Consider the following 21,400-nt stretch of genomic DNA (forward strand, 5'->3'; position numbering starts at 1 on the left):
GTAAGATCTATGAGCCAGGGCAAATTGGATGTTGTTATTGGTGAGATGTCAAGACTAAAGATAGACATTCTGGGGGTCAGCGAACTGAAATGGACTGGAATGGGCCACTTCACATCAGATGACCACCAGATCTACTACTGCGGACAAGAGGAACATCGAAGAAATGGAGTAGCCTTCATAATTAATAAGAAATTCGCTAAAGCGGTGCTTGGATACAACCCAAAAAATGACAGAATGATCTCAATCCGAGTGCAAGGAAAGCCTTTCAACATTACAGTGATCCAAATATACGCCCCAACCACAGCTGCTGAAGAAGCAGAAGTAGATCAGTTCTATGAGGATCTGCAGGACCTACTGGATAATACACCAAAAAGAGACATTATTTTCATTACACGAGACTGGAATGCCAAGGTGGGAAGCCAAATGACAACAGGGATCACAGGCAAGCATGGTCTGGGAGAACAAAATGAAGCGGGACGCAGGCTGATAGAATTTTGCCAGGAAATCTCGCTGTGTATAACGAATACTCTCTTCCAACAACCTAAAAGACGGCTTTACACATGGACCTCACCAGACGGTCAACATCGAAACCAGATTGATTACATCCTTTGCAGCCGAAGGTGGCGGACATCCATCCATTCGGTGAAAACAAGACCCGGGGCTGACTGTAGCTCAGATCACGAACTTCTTATTGCCCAATTTAGAATAAAACTAAAGAGATCAGGGAAAATACACAGACCAGTTAGGTATGATCTCACTAACATTCCTAGCGAATATACAGTGGAAGTGAAGAACAGATTTGAAGGACTAGATTTAGTAAACAGAGTCCCAGAAGAACTATGGACAGAAGTCCGAGACATTGTTCAGGAGGCGGCAACAAAGTACGTCCCAAAGAAAAAGAAAACCAAGAAGGCAAAATGGTTGTCTGCTGAGACACTGGAAGTAGCCCAAGAAAGGAGGAAAGCAAAAGGAAACAGTGATAAGGGGAGATATGCCCAGTTAAATGCGCAATTCCAGAGGTTAGCCAGAAGAGATAAGGAACTATTTTTAAATAAGCAATGCATGGAAGTGGAAGAAGACAACAGAATAGGAAGGACAAGAGACCTCTTCCAGAAAATTAGAAACATTGGAGGTAAATTTCAGGCAAAAATTGGTATGATAAGAAACAAAGATGGCAGGGACCTAACAGAAGCTGAAGAGATCAAGAGAAGGTGGCGAGACTATACAGAAGATCTGTATAGGAAGGATAATAATATTGAAGATAATTTTGACGGTGTGGTGAATGAATTAGAACCAGACATCCTGAGGAGTGAGGTTGAATGGGCCTTAAGAAGCATTGCTAACAACAAGGCAGCAGGAGACGACGGGATCCCAGCTGAACTGTTTAAAATCTTAAAAGATGATGCTGTCAAGGTGATGCATGCCATTTGCCAGCAAATATGGAAAACACAAGAATGGCCATCAGACTGGAAAAAATCAACTTATATCCCCATACCAAAAAAGGGAAATGCGAAAGACTGCTCAAACTTCCGTACAGTGGCCCTTATTTCTCATGCCAGTAAGGTAATGCTCAAGATTCTGCAAGGAAGACTCCAGCAATACATGGAGCGAGAGTTGCCAGATGTTCAAGCTGGGTTTAGAAAAGGCAGAGGAACGAGAGACCAGATTGCCAATATCCGCTGGATAATGGAGAAAGGCAGGGAGTTTCAGAAAAACATCTACTTCTGCTTCATTGACTATTCTAAAGCCTTTGACTGTGTGGATCATAATAAACTGTGGCAAGTTCTTAGTGGGATGGGCATCCCAAGCCACCTTGTCTCTCTCCTGAGGAATCTGTACAAGGACCAAGTAGCAACAGTAAGAACTGACCACGGAACAACAGACTGGTTCAAGATTGGGAAAGGCGTACGGCAAGGCTGCATCCTCTCACCCAACCTCTTTAACTTGTATGCAGAACACATCATGCGATGTGCGGGGCTGGATGAATGCAAAGCTGGGGTGAAAATTGCTGGAAGAAACATTAACAACCTCAGATATGCAGATGACACCACTCTGATGGCCGAAAGCGAGGAGGAGCTGAGGAGCCTTCTAATCAAGGTGAAAGAAGAAAGCACAAAAGCCGGGTTGCAGCTAAACGTCAAAAAAACCAAGATTATGGCAACAAGAATGATTGACAACTGGAAAATAGAGGGAGAAACCGTGGAGGCCGTGACAGACTTTGTATTTCTAGGTGCAAAGATTACTGCAGATGCAGACTGTGGCCAGGAAATCAGAAGACGCTTACTTCTTGGGAGGAGAGCAATGTCCAATCTCGATAAAATAGTAAAGAGCAGAGACATCAGACTGGCAACAAAGATCCGCCTAGTCAAAGCCATGGTATTCCCTGTAGTAACCTACGGATGTGAGAGCTGGACCTTAGGGAAGGCTGAGCGAAGGAAGATCGATGCTTTTGAGCTGTGGTGTTGGAGGAAAGTTCTGAGAGTGCCTTGGACTACGAGAAGATCCAACCAGTCCATCCTCCAGGAAATAAAGCCCGACTGCTCACTGGAGGGAAAGATACTAGAGACAAAGTTGAAGTACTTTGGCCACATCATGAGGAGACAGGAAAGCCTAGAGAAGACAATTATGCTGGGGAAAGTGGAAGGCAAAAGGAAGAGGGGCCGACCAAGGGCAAGATGGATGGATGGCATCCTTGAAGTGACTGGACTGACCTTGAGGGAGCTGGGGGTGGTAACGGCCGACAGGGAGCTCTGGCGCAGGCTGGTCCATGAGGTCACGAAGAGTCGGAGACGACTGAACGAATGAACAACAACAACAACAACAAAGCAAATGGGAAATTTAATTTTCATATACATTTGTGTATTGACAAAACTTTTTTGTAATAATTAAAAAAAACGTTCTTTTTAAACCAGAAAAATGAAAAGTAACAGCAAGAAAGACAACGGCAAGGTATTGATGCCCTTTGAAGGCAAATTTGCAAGGGGAGTTTTGCATTTTCAGATGAGGAGGTTTGAATTTACTATTATGCATAAAATGCCAAAATGCACTGAATCTATAGGCATATCAAATTTAATATCAATGGCAACGCATCAGAATAAGAATGGAAATCAGATTTACAAATCAGTCCTCAGCCATAGAAGACTAGGAATTCATAGTCTAAATCATACCCACCCAGCAAAATTTAGTGAACCAATTGAAATGACATAACTGTTGCTTTACCAGGTTTCAATTATTCTACTTTGAAAAGGACTAACCATTAGGTTTAGATGTGTATCTCTCACTTTACCTATGGAACCACATCGTGGGAACTGTGCACCAATGAAGCTGCCATATTTTATGCAGAGACACGAGGCTGTAGCACTTCTTATGGTTCATTTCTCTTTTCCTCTTCATGTGGTGTCAACTAGGCAGTAGACTGTTTCATTCCTCCACAGCTATAAAGCCCTTAGGTGCATACTACACATACAGACTACTTACCTAGCTTGTTCATACTTTCTGATTAAGGCATTAGCAGGGAATGTTTATACAACATATCCCTTAAGGAAGGTCTGCTCAGTGTCAGGCAGGGAAGCCACAGTTAACCAGCTTAGCCTATACAGCACAGACATATTTCTGGGTTACATTGGTTGCATATGATTTCTCCCTTGTGTACTTTTGGAGTCATAGAATCATAGAATCAAAGAATCAAAGAGTTGGAAGAGACCTCATGGGCCATCCAGTCCAACCCCCTGCCAAGAAGCAGGAATATTGCATTCAAATCACCCCTGACAAATGGCCATCCAGCCTCTGCTTAAAAGCTTCCAAAGAAGGAGCCTCCACCACACTCCGGGGCAGAGAGTTCCACTGCTGAACAGCTCTCACAGTCAGGAAGTTCTTCCTCATGTTCAGATGGAATCTCCTCTCTTGTAGTTTGAAGCCATTGTTCCACGTCCTAGTCTCCAAGGAAGCAGAAAACAAGCTTGCTCCCTCCTCCCTGTGGCTTCCTCTCACATATTTATACATGGCTATCATATCTCCTCTCAGCCTTCTCTTCTTCAGGCTAAACATGCCCAGTTCCCTAAGCCGCTCCTCATAAGGCTTGTTCTCCAGACCCTTGATCATTTTAGTCGCCCTCCTCTGGACACATTCCAGCTTGTCAATATCTCTCTTGAATTGTGGTGCCCAGAATTGGACACAATATTCCAGATGTGGTCTAACCAAAGCAGAATAGAGGGGTAGCATTACTTCCTTAGATCTAGACACTATGCTCCTATTGATGCAGGCCAAAATCCCATTGGCTTTTTTTGCCGCCACATCACATTGTTGGCTCATGTTTAACTTGTTGTCCACGAGGACTCCAAGATCTTTTTTCACACGTACTGCTCTCGAGCCAGGCGTCACCCATTCTGTATCTTTGCATTTCATTTTTTCTGCCAAAGTGGAGTATCTTACATTTGTCACTGTTGAACTTCATTTTGTTGGTTTTGGCCCATCTCTCTAATCTGTCAAGATCGTTTTGAATTCTGCTCTTGTCCTCTGGACTATTGGCTATCCCTCCCAATTTGGTGTCGTCTGCAAACTTGATGATCATGCCTTCTAGCCCTTCATCTAAGTCGTTAATAAAGATGGTGAACAGGACCGGGCCCAGGACGGAACCCTGCGGCACTCCACTTGTCACTTCTTTCCAAGATGAAGAGGAAGCATTAGTGAGCACTCTCTGTGTTCGTCCACTTAACCAATTACAGATCCACCTCACCGTAGTTTTGCCTAGCCCACATTGGACTAGTTTCCTTGCCAGAAGGTCATGGGGGACCTTGTCGAAGGCCTTACTGAAACCCAGGTACGCTACATCCACGGCATTCCCCGCATCTACCCAGCTTGTAGCTCTATCGAAGAAAGAGATCAGATTAGTCTGGCATGACTTGTTTTTGATAAATCCATGTTGACTATTAGCGATGACTGCATTTGTTTCTAAGTGTTTGCAGACCGCTTCCTTAACAATCTTTTCCAGAATCTTGCCCGGTATCGACGTGAGGCTGACCGGACGGTAGTTGTTTGGGTCATCCTTTTTTCCCTTCTTGAAGATTGGGACCACATTGGCCCTCCTCCAATCTGCTGGAACTTCTCCCGTTCTCCAAGAACTCTCAAAGATGGTTGCCAATGGTTCCAAAATGACTTCCGCTAGTTCCTTCAATACTCTGGGGTGTAGTTGATCTGGCCCTGGGGACTTGAACTCATTAAGAGTGGCCAGGTATTCCTGGACGACTTGTTTCCCAATTTGGGGTTGGATGTCCTCCAATCCCTCATCCACTCCATCTTGCTGAGGTTGAAGACTCTCTTTTTGTGAGAAGACCGAGGCAAAGAAGGCATTAAGTAGTTCTGCCTTTTCCCTATCCCCTGTCAGCATTGCCCCATCTTCTCCTCGAAGTCATTCTCAAACTAGGTGAGAGAGGCAGTATGTGTATCAATGTATATACATTTATGCTACAGCCACTTGATTATAGAAGGCTATACAATTATCAAAGTTTAGTAGAATCTTGTATAGGTTAGTGAAGAATGGTAATTTCACATGTGGAACTTTGCTATGGCTGGCCAATCACTGACCCATGAAACTGCTTAAGACACTTCCCTATGGTCATTCCATGTTTGGTGGAATCTTTTGAAGATTTCAGAGGATAACATAATCATTTAGCATCTAGGTATGGGGACATCACAAGGTGCATCTCTGAGAATTGCTACAAACAAGAGAAAGATAATATCAACCTCGACATTGACCACAAAAGCACATATGCCTGTGTACTATTAACAAGATGCAAATTATTGTATCCAGTTGGAACAGTTAAAAGACAACAGCATTCCATATAAAGTTGAAGGCATCTCAAGTCTGTTCCTGCCTGAACTTTTAACTCTGGCTAAAACTGGTATTACATGTTAAAGAAAGGGAAGGGGGTAAGCACACAGCCCTCCAGATGTTTCTAGACTCAAGTTCCCTTGGTCCTAGCCAGCATAGCCAATGGTGAGGAAGGATGGGAACTTCAGCTCAAAATATCTTGGGGGCGGCATGACTTCCATCCTTGGGTTAATGCAGGCATAGGCAAACTTGGGCCCTCCAGGTGTTTTGGACTTCAACTCCCACAATTCCTAAAGCTGGTAAGCTGGCTGAGATTCCTGGTAGTCAAATTCCAAAACACCTGGACAGCTAAAGTTTGTCCATGCCTGGCTTAATGTAAAAAAACAAAAACAAAACAACAACCCAGCATTTGACAACAGTGGAGAGGAAGAAAGAGAGTACTTGGGGCAAGAAAGCGTACCAATTCTACTTTCCTCTTTCTATTCAGAAGTATTCACACAAGAAACTTCTTTTGACCTTTCATGGCATCCCTAATGAGAACAAATGAGGAAGAAGGAAAGCTCTGCCAGCAAACATCAGACCATTTCAGAATATTGCTCTGTAGCTGCCATTTATTCTAAATCTACACCATTTGGAGTCATGCGAATCTCAGCTGCAATGTTGTGTACAGTTAAGTGCACTTAAATTTCATTTATATTAATGGGATTTGAGTGCAAATTACTGTGTGCAGGAATTCAGCCCATCAGTTTTATAGTTCAGAATCCTGACAGTTGCAGGGAATTGCCTCAGTAGTGAATTTTAAAAAGGCAAGTAATCAGAAGCCACATTTCCTCAGATTTATGTGGTTCCTCCCTGCAAAATGGCAGGCATCATAAAAGCACACAGCTCATCTATACAGTGTCCCTAGAACAAACGTGTATCTGCATGCCCTTCGTCAATCTGATATGTTGCTTAGACTTTCTTCTGACCCCAATAGTCAATATCCAATCATGTCTGGGAATCTTTTTATCAGCTCCAAACTCAAGTGGTGCACAATAACAAAGTCATGTCTCCATGCTGTAAAATGAAGGTATTTCCTCGCAATAGCTCCTGAACGTCACTGAAAGGTACTAATAAATTTCACAGCTGTATGTTACTTCAGGATCCTTGGAAAATAACAATATTGAACACCATAAAACATCCAATAGAATCACAATTTAGGGAGGCAGAAGGTGTGTGTGTATGAGCCAGAGACAGGCAGACAAAGACACACACATACAGACATACAGATTTTAAATGAATGTTTGGCGCTTGCCAATGCCTGTACTGTTGAACAAGGCTTAGATAACACCAACAGAAACCTAGCAGCATTTGTGACTTTTGAGAGTAAAGACACATCAAGAACACACACATTTAAAAACTGCACCCCAGTATACTTTATGTATGCCATAACATATTCAATGGTCTAGTTCCATATCAGCTTCTACTACTCTTTAGTCTTCCCCTCTACAAATATAATAATACACAAAGACTAAAGAGCAAAAAAAATGCCTAAAACTACAAATTAAGAAGAATCTGTGAATTTAAAATTGTATCCAAAATGCCTGGGAAAATAAAACCAGCTTTCCCTGGTTCTTATAGAGAAATAATGTAGTTGCTATGTAAAATCTATAGAAGGCATTACATACATGGGGTGCACACATCTATGAAGAACTTGTCTTGCCTTACTTTGGTCCAGGATACCTAAAGAAGGGCCCAAATTGAAGACTTTAATGCACAAATACGCTGTGTATCAGTTTGTATTATTGAAGTCCTATGTCATGAAGGTCTGTAAAAGTCAAAATAGAATTTTTATTTGATTCCTGTAAATAGAACAGGAACAAGTGTAACAAGCATAATTGTTACACTTGTTCCATTTTGATCTGTTTGTCTGTCTGTCACCTCCCATTTCTTTTTCAAAGAATTCAGAATTCCAGATTATCCAATCTCTCCACACCTGCTATTTAGTTTAAGAAAACCATTCATGAAACTGTGAAACTATGAAACTATGTTTCATTTGGTTATGAAAGAAGGTAGACTGAACAATGAGTCAAGATAGATCACAATTAACTTTCAGTGTGATGCAGCAGCTAGAAAAGCCAATGGGATTTTGGGCTGCATCAAAAGGAGTATAGTGTCTAGACTGAGGGAAGTCATGGTGCCTTTGTGGAATTATGGAAGTTGCTTTGGTTAGACATCACCAGGAATACTGTGTCAAATTCTGAGCACCAGAGTTCAAGAGAGATATTGACAAGCTGGAAGGTGTCCAGAGGAGGTCAACTAAAATGATCAAAGGTCTGGAGACCATGCCCTATAAGAAGTGTTTTAAAGAACTTGGCAATTTAAGCCTGCAGAAGAGAAGGTTGAGAGGAGACATGATCGCCATGTATAAATATGTGAAAGGGTGTCATAAGGAAGCGGGAGAAGACTTGTTTTCTGTTGCCCTTGAAAATAGGACTAGGAGCAATGGGTTCAAATTACAGGAAAGGAGAATCCACCTAAACATTAGGAAGAACTTCCTGACCGCACAAGCTGTTCAGCAAAGGAACTCTCTTCCTTGGACTGTGGTGGAGGTTCCTTCCTTCAAAACTTTTAAACAGAGGCTGGATGGACATCTGTCAGGGATACTTTGATTGTGCTTTTCCTGCATGGCAGGGGGTTGTACTAGATGGACTATTTGCCTTTTCCAACTCTATTATTCTATGAGTTTGTAACCAAAGATAAATTACATCATTTCTTGTTGTGTACCCTCAAGTAATTTTCAACATATGACTCCATAAGATCAGCCCATCATGGGGTTTTCTTGGCATTGATTCAGAGGAGATTCATCCTGCTCACTGAGGCTGAGAGAATGTGACCTGCCCAAGAAAACCCAGTGCTTTTCCAAGGCTGAGCAGGGATTTTAATCCTGGTTTATCAGAGTCAGAATCCAACACACAAACAAGTATACTGTGCTAGCTCTCAACTGTATTTCAATGTCATATATCTATAAAATGAGGGTTAATTTTTCTAAATGCCAGAAAAGGTAATTAAAATAGATTGATTAAACTGGTATGTGAAACTAGGGTGGTGGGGATCGGGACAAGGAAGCATGAGTCTATTCCCTATCAGCAGTATGCCAATATATCTGTTTGTGTTTTTATTTTCCCAAACTGTTGACAGAAGGTGAAAGTATTTCCTTTGCGGAAATGTCTGCTTTTTGTCTGAAGAATTCTGCTTTTCTCTTTTCTTTTTTTTAAATCTAAGTGTTTATGAAAGATGGTCAGGATCTGGGCTCCTGCGCAGCCCATATTTTCCCCATCACTGCATTAAACTAACTAGCTAACTAACTAACAAACAGGTGATGTCATATTTCTCTAGAGCTCAAAGTTCAAAGGGGGGAAGGGAGAGAGAAAGCTCTTTTGTGAGATTGGTTGACTGGATCAATACATATCTCAGTAAATAAATACGGATTAAATAAATAAAAAATCCATAGTCACTTAAATACATAACGTCAGAAGGACAATTACTTCTCTTCTTATTATAAATGTGTACATTTAGACATTTTGCATGACAAAAGCTGGATTCTATCACTGAGATAAATCACATATATCATCCATAAAGCATATACAGGCCACTAGGGTCAGAGAGCAATACTGGATTTACAATAGCATCATGCAGCCTTCCTCAACCTGGCATTCTTCGGATGTGTTGGACTACAACACATAATGCATAGTCAATATAAGCTAGTTATGTTGATTAGGGTTATCAACTATCTGAAGGAAATTTTCTTTGAATCATGCTATTCAGAACTGCTTACATATATTCTTAATTTTTATAGCATGTGAAAAACCACCCAGAAAAAAAGGTTAAAAAATAGACAGTTTCATTTATTTTGCTGATAGATGTACCTTTTGGTGTTGGTTTTCAATATCAAACATGTTTCAAATTTACCTTGGTAAACTTGTGACAACTTGAAGAAATATTATGTTCAGATTCATAAAATATTAGAGGACATTTTAAATCCAAATAAAACATGCACGTTTCCTGATGGAAGAACAATTAGAAAAGAAGCATGGAAGAATACAGGCAGTCCCCAAGTTATGAACAAGATAGGTTCTGTATGTTTGTTCTTAAGTTGAATTTGTTTGTAAGCTGTCCCTATGATAATTGGATTTTGAAAAATTTGGCTTGTGGAAACAAGGATTGGTGAGAAAGCTTCAGTTCAATTTCCCTTCCTAGGGGTTGATTTCTCTCACTTCTTGTTGACTCACCCCTGTTCTTAACTATGAGTAGTTTGTAAGTTGGATATTTACCACTTGAGGACTGCCTATAATCTTGTACATTATTAAAGCTGTCAGACTTCTGTATGCACAGAGATGGAACAATAGCTATACACTAATGCAAAAAGATTGGTTGATAAGACCAAATGACCTTGCTGAGATGAACAAACTGACAATTTTTCTTAATGATATATCTTAGCAAATTTAAGAAGCAATGAGATTTGGCAATTATTTTTTAGAGACAACATTGGGGGAATTGATTGGTTTAAGGTTCTGAGGATTACTAGTTAGATTTGATGTAGAAGTGCAAATAGCAGATTAGGTTACAGAAAGTACACACACATACATACACACATTATATAAATATGTATGTATAAAAACACTGGTTTATAACAAAAATAACTCAAGACTACACTCAAAAGAAGAACTGGATTACGTTGGAAAACTTGGGGAACCCTTGTAGAGGTTGTTCATAATCAAAGGATAAAAGATGCTTGAATCTAAGAAATTACTATAATTTTAGAGATACAAATGAAAATACACTCCTGATCAGATCTCTCAGAGCTGAGATTATGCGAATAATAGACAAATCACACTCTCTCAGCCAAGCCTCTCTAAACAAATCTTGCCAAGAAAACTCCATAACAGGTTGGCCTAATAGTTGCCATAAACTGGAAACTTGAAAGCACAGAAAGACACGAAAGGATGAAAAAGGGAAATGCAAGCCTAAATGTAGATTTCTAAGGCCCGTGGGCTTTCCCCACACTGACCTGGGGAGGAGCAAAGTTGTGTGTTTCAAAGAATCTCTCATTCCCTGCTTTCATAAGGTGCTGATAATTTTGCATTAGTCCCAGGGCAGCCTTATTGTCACGAGACAGGTGTTCAAGGGGTAGATTTAGTGAAGACATCAATTCCATTATATTTCTGTCAACCCTTCATTGTTTGTTTACTTAGCAGTTCTCCCTTCTGCTGAGACTTTTATGCATGTGCCTTGGATGATATATAGTAGGGCCTCACAATGACACCAGTGCCATATGCCGTCATTGTCCTTGCTAAATGAAGCTTCGCCAGATGATAGAGCTCCTGGGGTTCCAAAGTGGATTCACCTGATATAGCCTAACATATGAGTGGACACGGATTACTCCTATGCTTCAACACAAAGGATCCTGCTTCCTCATCAAGCAATGTGCCATACAGAGAAGTTGATTTTTGTGTGCAAAACAGATTTTTTGCACAGAAATCCCATTTTGGTACAAAACCACCATGTGTTGAACTCTTCATAGTGAAGCATTGCATTGCATTCAGGATATCCCCATGCTCATGAAGCTTCATTTTCAACAGTAGTTTCCATTTCTAGTCAGGAAACATATTTTTCTTTCCATTTCTAGTCAGGAAACATATTTTTTTCTTTCCATTTCTAGTCAGGAAACATATTTTTGCACAGAAGTCTGCTTTTTTCTGCAGAAGGCATGTTTTTCTCCCCCTAAGGTAGCATATTTTAATACAGCAAAGCCAAAGGCATTTGTGCACAATTATTTATGAATTAACCCCCAAAGAATCATGTTTTTCTTCTTTTTTTCAGCTGGGTATCTTAAAATGAGGGGTACTCTTTGTTCATCAAAACTGTGCATATTAACCTATATTCTTTGCATTCTTAACATAGCCAACATTGCATTTATGAAGTACTAGGATTCACAACCATGGATTCATAAAAGGCTGCTCAGTTGACTAAGTTAACAGTAGCATATGGAGGTCCTAAATGGTTAAAAGAACCAAAACAAAATGGACTGCACCATATTATGCCTCTGTTAACAAAAGGTTAAAGGTTACCTCAGTTAATGATCTGGCCTGTCGGTCCCTTTTATTACAACAGCAATTTATCAACAAGCACAATAAATAACGTCTTTTTTTCTCTGGCACTGAAGTGAACAAGCTTACCATCTTGACACTTAAAAAAGTTGACAACTACTTCCAAGATCAGGGTGTTTTTTACATTCTAGTTTTAACAAATAAATCAATACAAGTTTATACCATTTCTCAGTGGGGCATCTTTGTTGAAAAGTGAATTTAGTTTAGAATGTAGAATCACAAAGTAATCAGACATCTTTTATTGTATTGCCAGGAAAAATGGCAGTACTTTTGGAAAAATAAGGAAGTAGTCCAATATCTGCCTGAATCATGCTCTTTCAGGATCTTATCACATTCTCATAACCAGAGAATAAACAACCACTGTTATAGCAGGAAACAGGAGTAACATATGCTCACGTGAACCTGCCAATAATGCTCTCACACTACAGCCTTTAATAAATATTATTCTCCCACACTGCACCATGTATTCTTTTTTACAGCGATAATGCTAATAGATAAATAATGGCATAGAAACAGTTTCCTGCATACCAACTGGTCCAAATTGTTGCAGCACAGCAAAGAATGGGCCACAAACAGTTGTAGCAGAGCAAAGAATGGGCACATTTTCAGTGGCAATTATCAACCTTGCATGGTAGACTAGTTGAATGCTTTATCGCCCTTAATTCTATAAATACACAGAATGGCAGACACAATATTCAGCAAGGCCATTTCACTAAAATGACAAGCAATTGCTCATTTCACTAAAAGATTTCATTACCCCTTAGGGGAATCTCCTTGTGGAGAGAAAAAGTGGGGTATATAAATAAACATAGTAACAGTAATAATAATAATAATAATAATAATAATAATAATAATAATAAGTCGTCACCAGTAGCCTCAACTGGAGTCTCGGGATCCTAAAGACTGGTGGTTCTTCCCACCTGAGAAAGAACTATGGATCTTTCTCTCCTTTATTAGCAAAATGAAAGTGCAGTTGTTTTTCCATATTTGCAGGTTTAACCTTCAGAGCCATGTTTTATGATACAACGCTTTAAAATGAGATGTCCAGAGAGACAAAGTTCTCATTATATCTGAATTATTATTATGCTGAATGTGCTTTGGAATTTAGGTTTTGAAAAACAACCAGCTACATACATGTATTATTTTTATTCAATACAGCCAGTGGTTTTTTTAAAAACCAGGAACAAAAGTACAGCAAAAGTATCCTTTTGCTGAATAGACTTTACAGCACAATATATTCTTTATGTCTGTAGATGGCTTATGGTATAAGAAAAATGTTCTGCTGTAACCTTGTACAAAACAGTTTATGTGTTTATGAGTTAACATTTCCTTACATTTGAGGTGTCTTGGACTGAAGAAGGAATGAAATGTTGAAAAGAAGTGGGTACAATAAAAAATTCAGGTATTCTGAAAACTTTCTTCCTTGGTGGTTTTCAATTGCTTTCTCTATATACTGATTTCATGTCTACACAGAAAACTGCAACAATTGGGTTAAGGCAGGCGGAAACTTCAGCAAAAACAACTTACATTGACAGACTCCTTGCTGTTGTACTTCACTCGTATCCTGGGTTCTTGTATGACATCCAGGTTTGACCCTGTGACAGTCAGAGGTGTGTGGCCACTGAGGGGAAGCAGAAGACTTTGGGTTAATGAGGTTTGGCAAGGGGAACTGGGGCAGAGCCCAGTGCCTATGTTTCTGGCAAATACAAATGCTTGTTGAACTCAGCAAGATGTTTTCCACAGGCTGTATTGGAATGAGGTGACAGAGTAGATTAATATACCACCATCCTGACTGTGGCTAGAGCTGTCTCACAAGTTAATTGGATTTTCTGGTCTCATCTGTCCCCCTAGTGGGCAGTTATGTCTTCTATGTAACATTTCCCGGAGCTGGAAGGAGCAAGAAATAAGACCTATGACTAAATAAAGACAGTAAATTCATCAGAGGACTTAATGGTTTTCATAACATTTCCATAATGTTGCACATTCTTAAGTAAGGGAATCTGGGCATGAAAGAAGGAGCATAATGCAGAAAAAAAATGATTACATATAGGGCAGAGATTTAAACAGAAAAAGGTAATAAAAAGAGAGGTATCATGAACCATGCAAATAACAATGAAGTTGTTCATTCATAATCATAATAAAACTTACAACCATTTCATATCCTCTATTTCAAAACAACCTCCAAAGTGTTAGATGTCAGAGAAGGTGTTGGAATCATGATTATACACCCCTGGAGGGAGGCACTGTGAACCAGGAATTACATAAAGAGAACCCTGCCTATTCACAGGAGTGATGTCAAGTGAAGGCAGGGATTTGACTTGAAATAAGCAGGTGTACTCAGGATATCAAGTTTCAGGTCCACACTCAAACAGACTTGAAGTTAGAACATCTACATGGAAGCTCTGGGTATGGCTCAGGGACTTTGCTGAATGATACATTTTTAGTTGAACCTTGTCAACTATTCCTGTGTTTCTTGCATATAAAGGCAGCCCTCAAGTTATGAACAACATAGATTTCAATTGTAAGTCAAAACAGGTACATTTTAAAGTGTAACTCCAGCCAAAAACATATACTTTTTAGCTTTTGATAGCATAGAGAATGGTTAACACTCCTGTGGTGTTTGTTTTGCTGACTCTACCTCTGTTCAGAAGATTTCATCCCACTTTTTGACCCTGTGATAATTGGATTTTGTAAAATTTGTCATGTTATGAAAACAAGAACTGGTGATAAAGCTCCAGTTGAGACACATTTTCCCCATGATAACTTTTTCAGAAGTAAATTTCCCTGCCTAGGGATAGATTTCTCTCATTTCTAGTTGTCTTGCCCCTATTTATAATTATAGACCTTATCAAATTGATGAAAATAAATGTATTAGGATACTTAGAGCCTTCTTCAGGAATGGAGCCCCATGGCAGCTATCACACTATGTTATATGACTTCCAGCTGTTGCTCCGTTCCCAACCGGTGTGAAAGCATCACCAGATGCTTTCCTCATGACATGGGAGGCTTCCTGTGTTGATGAGGAAAGTGTCACTGTGCTGGAGCAGCACCTACAATTTTGCCACACCTGCTGGCAAAACGGTATTTGGGGGGGGGGGGCTCCCTCGTGTGATAAGGTCATATGAGTCCTTTGTAAGTCAGATGTTTGTAACTTGTGGACTTCCTGTACTTATTTTTGATATGCAAAGCTTTCAAAAGAAGGTGTCTAAGCTTGGACTGTAACTTGGCATATGATCATTGTGTTGTACTTGAGTAGGTTCAAACCCTGGATAATCTTAGAGCTTTGGCTTTTGTTCTCTCTCACCTGATATATCTGACATGTTAGAAGGCTCTGTTGGTTTGACCTCCATTTTGTTTTATAGACCTAATTTTTGATCCCCTTTGTCAAGCTCATTTACTTGTGGTATGTGATCTTAAGAGTCTTGAATGCCTCCACAATTTCACCCAACCCAATGGGTACTTAAGCCTTGAAAATCAGACAATGAAATAGGGAAGCTCATGGGGATACAAACTGAGGAGGCTAGAAAAATGGACAGCAAACCACTGAGCACACAAAACTAAGGTATTTGATGCCTGACAGCAGAAACTATGGAATGTTAAAGTTATAAGATTCTATTGTTTCCATTATGTTGTGCAAATCGGTCTGAGTCCAATGCCTTTAGGGATTTCTACAGCCAGTCCAGAATTTTGTCTTAAGGGTTCACCTCTGCCCTGTTTTTATGAGAAGTCTTTCCATCTCCCACTGGTCAGATTGCACTTGACAATTTTCTCATTTGTATGCAACTCTATGAGAATCCAAATAATTGTAATAGTAAAGAAATTGACCCAGCATTTTAGAAATTGGTCAGCCAAGAAACATGCACTTCAGAACACACCTGTAATATGGAGATATAAAGCTTGGATAAACAGATTATCTTGATTAGCATCAGTTTTTAAAGCATTGGTTGTTAATGTTCTTGTTCTATTCCTGACTCTCTGATGCTCTTAAGAAGAAGCCTTTAATGAGCAATTGTGCACTTCTTCAGCAGATGGGATTGATGATGGGGCTTCATTTGCTCTTCCGGAATCTCGTCAGAGATTGCCATATTTGTAATTGCCTTAGTAATTACAACTGAGTTAATAACTCTGATTTTCCAACTCAGGGAACAGAGATGCTCTAGCTGACTGACTAGCAATGATTAATTCATGGATGGGTGACATATTATAGTTGGTCCTTTTGCAAGATAATGAAAGGAACTGAGATGTTGTTCACAGGCCAGATACCACTACCAGTAGAACTCAGGAAATCCACGGACTGTGTAACTGTGCCTTATCCATAAATCTCCAGTATTTACACAGGTGAAACAACTCTTCAAGGACCTTAGAAGATGGGTGTTGACAATGGAATCCAAACTAACTGATGCAAAATACAGATTAATAGCTCTTTCTCCCACAGAGAGGATTTGACTATGTTTTTTTCTTTTCTGTGAGAAGTGATAGTGTTGATTGGAAGAATGGTGCTGTAATTATCCAAAAATAGCGGAACCTGACAAACAGTCTGGATTTTATCTGGCATTCTTTGGGGGTGGGGGTGGGGGGGTCTTAGACATTTCCTATGCTCTGTACATAGTGCGGACTACCAGAACATTTCAAGATTTGTAATGTTTTATATGAAATAGGAGTTGAATGGATTTGTTTTACTCTGCCATAAATGTAAATTGCATTTCTAGAATTTGTATTTATAAAAACATTACTTCTACTAGAACATTTCAACTTTTTTAATAGTCTTGAAAGAAGCAGGAAAGAAATGAATATGATTGTTCTTCTGGTGATGGTTGGACAATTGCCCCATCTATAATTCAAAATAACACCTATCATCAATTGTATTTCAATTGTTCAAACAAGATGAAACATGTTTAGCTGTTTCTGAAAAATACTTAAAAGCTTTAGCAAAATGGCTTTTTGGCTGGCTAATACATATCTTTACCACATCTAGAGTTTTGTTGGCATGATTGATACAGACCTGGTATTAGGTGTACCTTTTATATGTGATCTAGAGAGTAAGACACTGAAATACCAATTCTTTTCCATAGCACTCACTGTGTTTTAACCTTTATTTATGCTGTGGGCCTAGGAACAGGTAATAATAACCTGACTAGAGCAGTATTCTGAGCAGAACACTAGCACCAAGAAGATTGAGCTGATCAAAGTAAGGACCCATCCAGACAAGGCCCATAACACGGAAGCTCCCACAGTTTCACTGAAGGCATCCAAATGACATCTCCGGTAAAACTGAATGAATGGAGTATGGGCCCTATGGGGATTTACCCCCAGGTAGTCCAGAGACTACCAAGGGGATAGACCCCACAGCCCAATTTGCAAAGAGGGAACCCATCCCCTCCCCAAATCTCCCCGTAAAACCTTTAAAAGAAAAGAAAAACATACTGGGCTACCACTACGCCTCTCTGCATGCTTCATGGAATGTACCAATGTAGTGCTAAGAGACCGGGGGGGGGGGGGGAATTGTTCCCCCTGCCCGCTTTTTGGTGCAACATTTGTACATGCCAGGAAGCATAATGGTGGCCCAGTAAGTTTTTCTTTAATTTTAAAGGTTTTAGAGGGGGTTTTGAGTTGTCCCTGTTGTAGCATGGTTATTACCACACTACAATGAAGGCAACACACAGAAATGCCAGCTTCTTTTGGGTGCCCACGTGAGTAACCATTTTCCCCCCACAATAAATTGCTGTCTAGAAGTGGCCTGAGTATCCTGTTATTTGATGGCATATTCGAGCCTCACACTAAGCATTACATAGATTATGTTTAGATAAATGATGTGAACCTGGACCTAAGTTATTAAAAGGACCTTTCAATTACACATTTAAAACAAGTTATGAAGATGCTAACTTCACAACAAATGAAATGCATCCCATTTTATCATACAAAGACCTTTAGTTTTCAAACATTTCCAAATCACAGGTGCTTCTTTAAATCTATCATATCCATGATTATACTCTGTTCTAAACATTTTTTTCTCCCAGAAAAGCTGGATGCTTAATATCAACACTGCATAATGAAAGATATTTCTTATTGTACTGTGGTTGATGGATTAAGATAAATAATGAGAACTGCTGCCCCCAAAGCAGAATTCAAACTGCAGACACATTTCATTTAACCTGCAGAGTTTTTCCTTACAGTATGACCCCCTTTTCCACAGGGGACAGGTTCCCAGTTGGACTGCAGTTAGTTGTAACAACTGCATTAAATAATATGACTTTTGGTCCTGATATACCATAGAGTTGTGTGGGAGGACTTAGAGATTCCCAAGGAGACATATTGGATTTTTTTTCAAAGATAGGTAGGGGGAATCCTTCCTTCCACCTGGGTTAATATTTTATGGCACATACCGATGGAAAGCAGGGTCAGAGTCCATCCAACCTCACACTCTATCCATCCTCACACTAACAAACAGGCTACTGAGTCTATCCAGGGAGAGAGGGTAGGTTAAAAATAAGTATTATTATTCATCTCCCCTCCCATTTATGCACACTCTATTCATTCATTCTTCTTCTATGTCCTGAGTTTAACCAGCTATTCCTTGGCCCTATTCCAATTAAAAGATCAATTACCTGGCTATGCTCCATTCAGGCTCAATACGTTGAACTTTGGGATCATCGATGTATTCAAACTGCAGCGTGCTCTCTAGGTGAGCACGGTCCACACTGACAGAGACATGTACAGTGCCAAGACCATGGGTTGAAGGTGCAGAAACACACACAATGTCATTGATAGACCTCCTGTAAGGAAGAGGGGACAAGGAGTTATACCCTTGATAAGTAGGAACACAAACAAAGATATTACTCTTAAAATTCATTTAATGTGCACTGATTGTATGAATTGGGCCCTTTGGTTTCATTCTCACAAGCAAGCATGACAAAGTCATCAGGGAGACATACCTACATAATACAGTAGAGTCTCGCTTATCCAATCTTTGCACATTCAAAGTTCTGTATTATCCAGCTTAGTCTGCCTTCCACCTGGATCCATAGCTGTTTCAATACATTGCAATGTTTTGGTGCTAAATTTGTAAATACAGTAATTACTACATAACTGCTTTGGAACGGCCTTTTCTGTTGATTTGTTGTAAAACATAATGTTTTGGTGCTTAGTTTGTAACATCATAATGTAATTTGACATTTAATAGGCTTTTTTAAATCCCTTCTTATTTTCCAACATTTTCACTTATCCAATGCTCTGCCGGCCTGTTTATGTTGGATAAGTGAGACTCTACTGTATATGGAAGTTACTTAATAGCTCAGGAACATGAACACTCCAGTATACCCTTACACATTTCATAAATGAAAACTGAGATGCAGCTATGCAACTTCAGGGTGTGTTTAAGATACTAAATGAAGCAGAACACATAAACTGGTAGAAGTGGTAACTGTTTGCTTTTGCTTGAACTTATTGGGTGTGATTCTATCCCCTTCAATTCACCTCTTGAATCATATGATTCCAAAGTTCTTTTGGATTTTAATCTCAGTAGGCATCCATCAAAAGTTAAGGATAAAAGGGGAAAGTAGGGAGAGAGAAACTGGGGCATTTTAAAAGGGCCTGGAAAGTATGGTGACAAATATTAAATGGGATTTTTCCTGCCAAATTGGGACAATCGGAGGGAATTCCATAGCATGGATGCAAAAGTGTTGTCATTTTGAAGGGATGGCAATTGCTGCAGTCAACAGACACAACTGCTTATAATGTTTTGGTTTAGAATTCAAAATCTGGGGTTGAGATTTAAACATCCAGGAACATGTGATTAGAGTTCTGATTATATAATCTTGGAAGGCACACGAGAGGCAGTTTGCTTGTAAAAGCACCTCTGTATCTCCCTCCTAGTTATGTTGAGATGAAAAAGAAAACTTCACAATGAAAATGCATTTGGGAGTAGAAATTGGGTGTGAAATCCACACTGTTTTTGTATGTCTGTTCTGTCTGATGATTTATTTATTTTCAATAGGTTTTTTTTTCATGTCAGGAGCAACTTGAGATACTGCAAATCACTTCTGGTGTGAGAGAATTGACTATCTGCAAGGATGTTGCCCAGGGGGCTCCCAGGTGTTTTGATGTTTTACCATCCTTGTGTAAGGGTTCTCTCATGTCCCCGCATGGGAGCTGTAGCTGACAGAGGGAGCTCATCTGCACTCGGATTTGAACCTCTGACCTGTCTGTCTTCAGTCCTGCAAGCACAAGGGTTCAACCCAGGGGTCCTCAAACTAAGGCCCATGAGCTGGATACGGCCCTCCAAGGCCATTTACCTGGTCCTCGCTCAGGATCAATCTAAGTCTGAAATGACTTGAAAGCACACAACAACAGCAACAACAATCCTATCTCATCACCCAAAAGCAGGCCCACCCTTCCCATTGAAATACTAATAAGTTTATGTTTGTTAAAATTGTTCTTCATTTTAATTATTTTATTGTTTTAAGTGTTTTTTGCAAAACAAATAAGATATGTGCAGTGTGCATAGGAAGTCATTCATATTTTTTTTTTCAAATTATAACCCAGCCCTCCAACAGTTTGAGGGACTCTGACCTGGCCCTCTATTTAAAAAGTTTGAGGACCCCTGGTTTAACCTATTGTGCCACCAGGGGCTCCTGTTTTTAATAGTATGCCTATGGGTTATTTTCCCCTTTAGCAAGAAGGAAAGATCAGCTTCTCTCCTCCCTGATTTCCAAAAGGATTAGAATAGGAAAACAGAATAAAAAAAAATCTACCAGTCCATTTCCACTTCCGATCAAAGTCTAAGTCCAAAAAAATGTACTCATGGAAGTTAGTGAAGAAACACTGCTGTTTGTGCAAAAGCAATGCCATTCACCCACACAAGAATTTCACCTAAAAGTACCAAAATCTGAAAAATCAATTTATACATGTTCAAAAATTATCCCAATCCTTTACAACTTTTTAGCTTTTCCTGCCTTGCAAGTATGAATAAAATAAATCCTAATCTTCTTATTTGATTCTGCCCTTCATTTACTCACAATGAACCTTAAGTTGTTCTTTCACTCAAAGAAAAAAAATGATGATGGGGTCATAGCTTTTCCTGCAGGATAGAAATGCAGTTTATGAGGAGAAAGGTGATTCTGAGCAGGAAAAAATAGAGTTAAATGAGTGTTGACCACTCTCATTTCCACTGCGTGTGTGTGTGAGTGAAAAATCTATCTATGGAAAGAGAAGAACAACCAGGTGTTATTTTTAATTTGGCTCAGAAATAAACCGCTGGCAAATGAATGTACCATCTTACACTTTATCATTTTCAATGTTCTTGGCCATCTTAAATAATGCTGTAATACACCTGATTAATCATAATAATTAATGCTTTTACTACCTGGATCAGCTATGGTATGAGATGCAAGCATGGTAAAATGATGAAATATGGGTCTCAGGC

At 39.7% G+C, this 21,400-nt stretch overlaps 1 protein-coding gene across 1 annotated transcript in view; it reads right to left on the reverse strand.

Annotated features, from left to right (window-relative positions):
* The window catches only part of PLXNA2 (plexin A2), a 521,320-nt gene that overhangs the window by 90,026 nt on the left and 409,894 nt on the right, over nt 1-21,400 (reverse strand). The window contains exons 16-17 of the mRNA XM_060772844.2: nt 18,585-18,752; nt 13,507-13,600 (exon numbers count right to left, since the gene is read on the reverse strand). Coding sequence (XP_060628827.2) covers nt 13,507-13,600; nt 18,585-18,752 — 262 coding nt within the window. The remainder of the gene's footprint in view (nt 1-13,506; nt 13,601-18,584; nt 18,753-21,400) is intronic.

The sequence above is a fragment of the Anolis sagrei genome, chromosome 4, assembly GCF_037176765.1.
Source record: "Anolis sagrei isolate rAnoSag1 chromosome 4, rAnoSag1.mat, whole genome shotgun sequence".
In the NCBI taxonomy this organism is placed as follows: Eukaryota; Metazoa; Chordata; class Lepidosauria; order Squamata; family Dactyloidae; genus Anolis; species Anolis sagrei.